General features: G+C 31.2%; 1 protein-coding gene across 1 annotated transcript; it reads left to right on the top strand.

The window, feature by feature from the left end:
• Window positions 1-818: 818 nt before the first annotated feature.
• LOC126740603 (odorant receptor 94a-like) lies at window positions 819-6,351 on the top strand. The gene is made up of 4 exons (XM_050446696.1): window positions 819-1,170; window positions 1,282-1,386; window positions 5,855-6,010; window positions 6,073-6,351. Exons 1-4 carry the CDS (start codon window positions 1,159-1,161, stop codon window positions 6,130-6,132), a joined length of 333 nt encoding a protein of 110 aa, XP_050302653.1. The 5' UTR covers window positions 819-1,158; the 3' UTR covers window positions 6,133-6,351.
• The last annotated feature ends 3,963 nt before the right edge of the window (window positions 6,352-10,314 follow it).

Below are 10,314 nucleotides of genomic sequence, written 5' to 3'. Positions count from 1 at the left end.
GAATAATTTTCGACAAATTTTAAGGTATGGCATATAATCGTTGTGGTTTTTTATGAACAAAGTACAAGAAATATATCCAGACAATATACCTAATACTTTTTAAATCAATTGACGTGCACTGGTATTAGCTATGATGCATTTAAACTAATAAATATACAGTCTATAGCTATAAATAGCCCTATAAATAGAATTATTTTCCAGAAGATGACTATTTCTAACTTAAAAATGTCTTACGCATTTGATATACCTAATTTTACAAAAAAAAGTCTTTTATTGCTCGGAATATGGCCCGGTGTCTTAGGGTATACTATTATTATTAGCCAGCTATTTTCCCAAGGGACCATATTTTTGTTAATAGTCACTCAGCTGTATAATGCTGCATCTCACTACAACGACTTTGTTGAATTTTCAAAAAGTTTATTTATTTGTATTTCAACTTTAAGTGGACTTGTAAAATCTCAGCTATTATGTCGTTTTAACCAAAATAATTTGCTAAAACTTCTTCAGATGCTTAATAAGGCACAATTTAAAAAAAATTACAAGGCGTACGGCGATATTACTAATAGTTTTAAAAAAGGAGTTAAGAAAGTGGAGTGGTTTTTCTACATTAATGCTTTTGGAGCTTGTTCCTTTTTGGTCCTAAGTGCAGGTATAATTTAGTAATAAGCAAGCTTTAAATATATTAGTACTATTTAAAATTATTTTTAGTATTAGATAAATCTAAAACTCTGCCAATGGACTTTCCTCATTTTAACAATGGTACGTTTTACTATCCTTTTTTTATATTTCAAAGTTACGCCATTTATATATCGGCGCTTAATGATATAGCAATGGATTTATTATGCGTCTTTATTATTGCAATAGCAGCTTTACACCTAAAAGTTCTAAATGAAAATCTTCTAAATGCTGATATAAATATTAGGGCCTTATCAGATTTTAAAGAGGAAAATATTGAACTAAAGATGCTTGAGTATTTAACTAATTGCTGCTTATACTATACCGACATTGAAGAGTAAGTGGCTTATAACTTTTAGGTTACCTGGAATTTATTTAAAGACTTATCTTATTAGGTTTGTAAAGGGAATTAATGAAGTATTCTCAGTTCATATATGTGCGCAGTTAATTACAAGTATTGTAGCTATTTGTAATACCGGAATAATGATATTGGCGGTAAGTTTTTAAATAAGCTAATAAAAAATAGTATTTTTAAGATTTTTATGCTATATTCTATAAGTTTTAACTAATTCAAATACATTATTTATTTCAATGAAAATATTTTAGATCAATCCCATATCTTTGGAAGGACTTATGATTGTTACTTATGGAGTAAATATGTTAAGCGAATTAGGATTATACTGTTGGTATGGAAATATGATACTGTTTGAGGTAAAATTGTAGTATTTAATGAATTTTAAAAAAATATCTTGTAAAATTTACTTTTTTATGGTAAGAAGGTGTCATTTTTTCTTAAATTACTCAAGTAGCCATCTTCATGTTTTAAAAAAAGATATACAGAATATTGGAAGAAAGTAGTAAAGTATAACTAACTAAGTAAAAGCAACTACATCCAAAAAAGGCTTTTACAGATCTGCGCTATTAAAGACTGTCGCAGTATTATTAAAATTCCACAAAATTATTTGTAAAGCTACGAGTATCAGTTCTTTTCAAAGTTAATTAAACTTTATTTTTAATTGACTTTAAGAATATTGGTTAAATACAAGCAGGCTCACGTTAAATCCAAGTATCTGCTAAATATTGTATGGCTATACTTATTTAGATCCAGCTTATTAAAAGAAAAATACATAAATTAAACTTAGGTAATGCGGTAGGTTAGAGTCTGGAGACGACCAGGGGAGAAATTTGTGGATCACCTAGTTAAAGCATCCAAAACCTAGTGTCAGGTGGCTTATCTTAAAATAATTTTAATCTAACGGATCTTTAATAAGACATTGACAGTACAGCTATGTCAATGGAACCAATAATTGTTTGGAGTTTTTAATTACATAATTGAAATTAAATTACATAATTTGAAAATTACAAACAATCATTAAAAACTTAGATGTCTTAATATATATTATTTAATATTTCATAATATAATCTATATTGTAACCGTATTTATGCACAATTCTAGCGGGATAACATTTTTTTTTCACAAAACTTTCACCTGACTCGCGTTATCTGTCTACCTTGAACTGCTTCCAAGATAAAAAACAAATTTGATTATAATGTAAATAGGCGCAATATCTATAAGACAATTATGAAAGAATTTGATAATGCTTGCAAAATTTTATATTGTTTAAGAGCAATAATTGCTAGAGAATATCAAAGCAAACAAATATACAAAATCTAGAAATTTAAATTACCAGGAATGACGATATATATAATCCGTCTAGAAAGTATCCGGAAAAAAGACGGCACAATAATTGTTTAATACTTGCTGTAAAACAACTTTATTTTTATTAAATGTATAGTACGGTACATTGTGTGTATTTCAATTTTGGAAATATTGTTAATGCGATCTGATGCTAGTTTTTGTTATTTTTGTCCAGTCTAATACGCCTTGTTTGACCAGGCTATTTTTGGCACCAAAAAACCACTGCTCATAGAATGTGGGCCCGACAGTTAAGAAATGCATGAATTGTCAACCTTGCAACGAGAGAACGTTTTTGGCCGTAAAATGGTAAATGTGTGCTTTGTAAAAGCTAAGGTCTAAGTTTTCCTAGTTTACTGTAATCGTAATCGTAATCCAAAACGATCCAAATATTGGTAATCATCCGAAACGGTAAAAACAATTATAATTTTGCAGTATATATTTGTATTATTTAAATTATAAAATAACAACAAATATTTTACTTCATTTACTTATACAACCTCCATTTAATTTTAAACCGTTAAGTAAACGTGCTTAAATATAGGCAAAAGCGCCACTACTCTGGATATAAAGCATGAGCCGTTTAAAGCCTTTGAGAAAGCCATTTAAAATATCACAATACTTTGCACTATTAACAGTGCCGTAAGCTAAATAGAGAGGCATAGCACCACGTTGAGATATTGCTCCCCAAACCATTATTTTAGTGGGAACTTTGGAAATCTGAACGGTAACATTTTCTCTTGATAGGATATTAAATCTATTTTTGAAATTATCTCTTTAAAAACATTGACAAAACTCTATTATTCATTGCTTTAGTGGAGGTGTTAATGCAATGATATTTTTTGGTTTCCTTGATATGTCGCCTTGTCCCTTTAATTGCGCTGCGAACGGTTCCTGGACACACTTCTATTCTTCGTTGATTTTTAAACCTTCTGGCTAATTTTCAAAATCCTATGCACGAATTTTGTCGTCTCAATTTCACTGAAGTATTTGAATCGTTTCCGACTAGTCTATGTCTTATATTTGTGTCAGTTTTTATCTTCTTAAAACTCTCATACGTTGCACCTTTACCGAGTCCAGTCAATTGCATAGTTTTTTAATGTTTCGAATACTTGTTCTATACAAATATTCTACCCTTTTTTATTTTTCTACTTGCGACAATATTTCATAAGCCTCACACCTCTTTACAATCAAAAATATTTAATAAATACTATTATCATACAATTTTATATAAAACCCACTATCGGCACAATCTACTTGATGCATTAGTTTTATCTTAGAATCTTACGAAAAGAAAATATAATTAAATTAGAAAGCAAAAAAAATTCTTTCAGGACGGATAATGTTATCCTAAATAACCTAAATCCCAAATATGGCCTCACACAAGATAAAATACCAAAAACTAGACCTATAAGTAATACTATTAAACTAAACGTAAGTACACTATCAACGAACCTAACCTACAAAATAAGAGCAAAACAGTATAATAAAGGTGAAAGTAAGAAATATTTTCTTACATTTATTCTAAAATACCCTTAAGATGAAATTTTCCCGCGCCTGTTTAGGGACAATTGCATTGTTGCATACGCATGATCGAAGTACTCCTTAAGGATTTCAGCTTAGTTGAGTCTCCGACTAATAATATCCAAAGATAAACCACGTTCATCTCCAAACAACTTTTGCTATTAGTTTGTTTAGAATTTACCACAATACTCAAATACGTTTTAAAAGTGCAATTAAACCTTTCAACCATTTCATCAGTCTCAGAGTATATGAGGGATTTGAGAGTCTTGATTCCCAGTAACTGACATACCTGTTCAAATATTTGCGACTAAAAATTTCGTTATTGGTTTAATCATCTCTTTGCAGATACCAAATTGACATATTTAGTTCTGTGGTTGCTTCTTAAGTTGGAATAATTTTGAGTGTTAATAATTTATTCAAAGAATGTACCAACGACATACCGCATCAATTTCCCTCTGGTCAAAGTTTTAAGCTTTTGGCTGAGTTGCCTCTCCTACACTGTCGGTACTAGTCTTTAACAATATTATTATTATTTATATTTTTAATAAAATATTAAAGACTTATGATGAGCAAAGGACTATCTTTAAGAATTTCTAAAATCCGCTTTTAAGGGCGGACCATCTGATTACATTTTTAGGCTTGTATAACCAACAAATTCCATTAACCCCAGCAAGCTTTTAATTCTGGTATTCTATCAAAAATATCTTTTGGTTCTGCTTTCGAGAATTCTTTTGTTTAGTACGCGATAGGTCATCAAATACGGTCAAATATTAGAATCCAAAGTGATCCTAGATTATACTAGCTGCGTCCCTTTCTTCAGGATGCTAATATAATAACAATCTTTGGCTGTTGTCTTAGTTATTTTTGATAAAATGAGGACAAGTTTTAATAAAAGGTCTTCTGAATAAAACACCGGCATTTAGATGATGTTTGTCTTAGGATTATACTGTCGGTATGGAAATATGATACTCTTTGAGGTAAAATTGTAGTATTTAATAAATTTTTAAGAAAAAATATCTTGTAAAATTTACTTTTTTATGGTAAGAAGGTATCATTTTTTCTTAAATTACTCAAGTAGCCATCGTCATGTTTTAAAAAAAGATATACAGAATATTGGAAGAAAGTAGTGGAGTATAACTCACTAAGTAAAAGCAACTACATTCAAAGAAGGCCTTTACAGATTTCCGCTATTAAGGACTATCACAGTATTATTAAAATTCCATAAAATTATTTGGGTAAAGCTACGAGTATCAGTTCTTTTCAAAGTTGATTAAACTTTATTTTTAATTGACTTTAAGAATATTGGTTGAATACAAGCAGGGTCGCGTTAAATCCAAGTATCTGCTAAATATTGTATGGCTATACTTATTTACATCCAGCTTATTAAAAGAAAAATACATAAACTAAACTTAGGTAATGGGGTAGGTTAGAGTCTGGAGACGACCAGGGGAGAAATTTGTGGATCACCTACATGTGTCAGGTGGCTTATCTTAAAATAGTGTTAATCTAACGGATCTTTAATAAGACATTGACAGTACAGTTATGTCAATGGAACCAACAATTGTTTAGAGTTTTTAATTACATAATGTATTTGAAAATTACAAACAATTATTAAAAACTTAAATGTCTTAACATATTTTTAATTGTTGTCGTTCTTGTCCAAAACAATAGGATATTATTATCTTGATCCATTTTCATATTGATCCTTAGCAACTTGTGAAACTTGCAATATCGATTATAGGTTATTCCATCTGTTCAATAAATACGTTTCATTATCCTGGACGTACTTAGAACGTTACTGCGTTTCTTTAATGCTCTTACTCGAAAACAAAGTCATTAAAGACCAATGTTCATTAAAACATTTTGTCTTTAAATTGACTAAGAATTCGATTGTTAAATTTCATCTATAGATTTTATTAATACCCTATATACTATTTTTTAATTATTTTTTTTTTTTAGAGTTCTGAAATAATGATATCTTCTTATTTATCGAACTGGTACGAGAGAAGTCGACCTGTAAAAAAAATATTATTCATGCTTATGGAACGAGCGAAGAAGCCTATGAGAATCAAGGGAGGCAATTATATTGCTTTGAATTACGTGACATTTGTTATGGTTGGTAATTTTAAATATTTTTTATGGCTGTAGTGAAACTTAAATTATTTTTAATTTTTCAGATTATAAAGTATAGCTACTCATACTTTGCTCTTTTAAGAAGTACCATGGAAGAAGATTAAACGTTAATATGAAACCAATTCAGTTAAATAAAATTACCATTTATATTTTTTTTATTTTATATATAATTACCATAAACTCGTATTATTAACTAGGTAGATGAGAAAAAGGTAACGGAGCACTAACAAAATGTTCATTTTTAAATCTCATTGTTATGACGTAAAATTTTTAAATACGGGCTTATAACGTCGATATACGCAAATTTATTAATAGTATTTATCTTTAGCAAACGTTATTTAGTCTAATTTGTATTATTTAATTACAGTGTTAACAATAGGAATAGTATGAATAAAGCAGTTCTTAACCACAATTTTATTGTAATATCTTCTCTTCTCCAACAATCCACCGCGAGCCCTACCTTGGACTAAGTAAGAGACACATTTTCCATATCCTGGACAACTGTGTATGGGAAAAGACCAAATAAAATTGGAGTAACAACAGCATTTCCGGCAGTCCAAAAAGCTACTAATAAATTTAACTTGAGCTAGGATAGCGTGACTGCTGTCCTGGTACAAAGTTATTATAGCAGATCTAACTGGAGCTCTAACAGATCATTATAGGTTCAACCACCTGCATTTTCATTTCATCTGCATATTATATTAGACCTAGTGTCCAATTCGCTGTACTTTTGTGGAAAGTTGGAGTTAATGCGGAATCTTGTTTTATAGGAGAATGTCAAGGATCAGCTAAAATTAGAAAAGAAAACATGGTTTTTTCCTTCCTGTTACGAGAGGAACTAAAGGACGTGGGAAGGCCTGCTCTCTTTCACTTAAAGGATGGATCGCCTGGTTAGAGAGATTAGAGAAGGTGGCCAGCAGTAATGATGGCAGGAGGTGATAACAATTAACTTATAGGCCTACCATAGACATTGTTGTCCGATTACTACAACTAAATTACACTTCATAAAGCAGAATTTATTACCATGTAGGTAACAAAACTTGGAGAGAAAAACTTAATCAATTAACAAAAAGAAACTATAGATAGGTAAAAATAGTAAAATAAAAGACTATTTATTTACTTAGAACTAGGCAGTTAGGTATTATGGAGATTAGTTATGTAACCAAATCATTGCAAATCCAATTTCAGTGTATTGCAGCAACTGCAGGGGTAATATAGTAAAAATCCGTAAACCAATTGACGTCAAAGAATTCAAAGGAGTTTAGGGTTCAACTAAGAGTCAAAATAGGTACATTATGTATCTAGGCCAGTATCCAAGAAGATAAAGAGTAAATCAGAGTCCAAGATAAATCCAAAACTAGACGAAAACCAGAAATCAAAAAAGAACCCAAAACCGAATGTCTTGTATTAAAATAGGTTCAAGTAGATTAGGTAGTTCAGGCATGTTTTACGTTGCAAACCAATGAGAGTAACCAAAAATGTGCCGCTAAGACATGTGACGTAGTGGGTTTTGAAACCGTGTTTCTCTTCGTGTACGCAAATTACTTTACGTACAACATAAATAAACCCCTCTAACTTTGGCGATCCAGGGTATCTGTAGGCTTTTCAATCTTTGCTGGACAATTGTTGCTACTCTTAGTAATAAAAGGAGCTTAAAAGTCCCCCATTTGCCACTTTTAGGCTTTTAAGCAGTGGAAAAATCAAGTAGCGATCCAACATTATTATTCCAACTTAATATTATAACAGATTATATTCTTAAATATAAAAAACTTATTCCTTAGACTTCAATAAGCCCAGCTATCATTCTCTATGATATAGCACAGGCAGTTTGTCGGTAAAAATGTTTCTCTAGCATTTTATATTCAAATCATAAATACATATGTATAATATTCGTACGTGTATGATTAAAGGGATGCACGGGATGATACATTTTATATATAAGCGGTTACCGGTGCGGATGGCATCCGAGTAGCTAGAATCTCAGGCCCAACAAGCAAAGTAAGATTAATCAAACAAGTTAATATTTACCTCTGCTCTGTTAACATTTGAACGGTAATTGAACGTTATATAACCCGGATATTATTTTCCTTAAAAAACTGAAAAATTACAAAAAAAAACAAGATGGAGCGGCCACAGACAGAGGAGAAATTAAAAGCCAACTATAAAAGTTAGAAATTCCAAAACGTAGTATATGATTCTTTGATTTAAAACAAGAATTTAATTTTCTTGCGAGCGAAATTATTACGAAACGATGATTCAAATAAATCGCTTACTACCTTCCTACAAAACCGTAGAAATCGATCTAAACTACAGTTTCAAAAGTAAATAAAACGTAACGAAGCAAATCGCTAATAATAACTGTCAACACATAACGCTATAGTCGGAAGCGGCAGGTTAACTGTCACAACTGTCTCAACTGGTTAACAGGTGCGGCTTACCTAATTCACAAACTGTCAAAAATAAAATTTATTTTTGTAAATCATTTAATGTAAATAATGAAAAGAAATGCTGATTTTATCGTGCCGAAAAAAAACTAGGACAACAAAATCTCCTAAATCTCTTGGTGTATTAGAATAATATATTTCAATGTTGTCAAACTTAATTTAATTTTGTGACAGCCGCGTTAACAAAATCGCTCTTTCAAAATGCCTGCATTATCTCCTCAATAAAAAGCGATAATATACACTCGTCTCATGGATGGAGTTCCTATAAGAAGAATTGCAGAAGAATTGGGCATTAGTAAAAATACCGTGTTGCGTTTTCATACATTTATTTTTGCCATTAACTAAAATTACAAGAATTTTAAACTCATGCGTATTTAAAAAAAAATCCCTATGGCGCGGCATCGTGGCTGAAGCGTGAGTGCGCGGAGTATTATGGTATTCGTACTGAATCAATGGCCCGGTCGCGTATTTACCAACCCTAACCACAGATGTAAATAGCTCCGCACTCGTGCGGAGCTATTTACATCTGTACCCTAACCCGCTACGATGCTAACCGATTCCGATTATGGCCAAACGAAAAATTTACAAACCATATCCCGACACATTTCACTCGGATCAGGAGATTAGTCAACTGCGTTGAATTTCCAAATTTCGGTATACCCCCTCAATATTATTCTATGATTTCCAATCTAATATTATAATGGCCGCTTTCGCAGCACTAATTTAAGAACGTTTAGGAACAAAACAAATTAAAGGCAAAATCACATTTACTGCTGACTGAGAGACAATATACAGGGTGTCCCAGCGAAAACGAAACAGAGCTATTTTCGGTATGAAAAAAATTTTTTTTTTCAAAAATCTCGGACACGTTGATTTTATTTTTGAGGGGGACAATTTTTCCTTACCAAGGCACCCTCATACCAGCAACCCCCTTCGAGGGGGTGGAATCACCCCTAAAATCCTAAATAGAAAGAGGGGTCGTATGATACCTTATTTTAAAGGTCTTTTAATTCTGAATATAACTGCCAAATTTAAAGTGGCTAAAATTATTTCTCTGGATAAAACAGCTTGTCAAAATTGCGGAAACAGCGAAAATGAAAAAGGTATTATGGACTCTTTTTTGGATAATATTTTTAAAAGAACAAGGAAATCCTATTTTCGAAGGGGTCACTTATTAATTAAGAGGTCACCTAATACCTGGAATCCTTTACGAGGGGTTGAAAGCACCCCTTAAATCTTAAACAGAAAGAGGGATCGTGTTATACCTTATGTTGAAAGCGTTTTCACTTTAAATTTAAATGGTGACTTCTGAGTGACTGATAGATTTCTTCTGGATATGAAAGCCAAATCAAATTCTGGAAAAAATGCTTTAAATAAACCTTTATGCCTAAAACCCTTTCTTACAATTTTTTTTATTGGATCATTAAAACATGATTAAAAATTTATTAGTATTGTTAATATTATTGTTATTACACCTTCATCAGCATATCATAAATAAAAACAAAATACCAAATAAAATGCAAACACAAGTATCTGAAGAATTTATTTAGCTTGCTAAATATCATTGGTACTTTTTTCATAAAGCAGCATTTATTTAAATAGTTTTAAATTATTACCCAGTCTTTTACGTGTTGAAACACTGTTAGCAATGGTTTATTCTACTGCAGAGAGGGTTGAGATGATAGAGTTTTTCTTTCGGCATAACAATTGTGCCAATAGAACGGTACAAGAATTTAATGACCTTCATCCAGAAAAACGAGTCAACACAAAATACGTTCCAGAAATAGTTGCTAAATTTAGGGAATCTGGCAGTGTCTTAAATAAAAAGCGTGAGGTTCAAAA

This window comes from Anthonomus grandis, chromosome 9 (assembly GCF_022605725.1).
Source record: "Anthonomus grandis grandis chromosome 9, icAntGran1.3, whole genome shotgun sequence".
NCBI lineage: Eukaryota > Metazoa > Arthropoda > Insecta > Coleoptera > Curculionidae > Anthonomus > Anthonomus grandis.
This window is presented reverse-complemented; position numbering and strand designations above follow the sequence as displayed.

Coding starts and splice junctions, on each gene's coding strand:
- LOC126740603 (XM_050446696.1), top strand. Junction 1,387..5,854: donor GAAATATGATACTGTTTGAG/GTAAAATTGTAG, acceptor TTTTTTTTTTAG/AGTTCTGAAATAATGATATC. Junction 6,011..6,072: donor ATTACGTGACATTTGTTATG/GTTGGTAATTTT, acceptor TTAATTTTTCAG/ATTATAAAGTATAGCTACTC.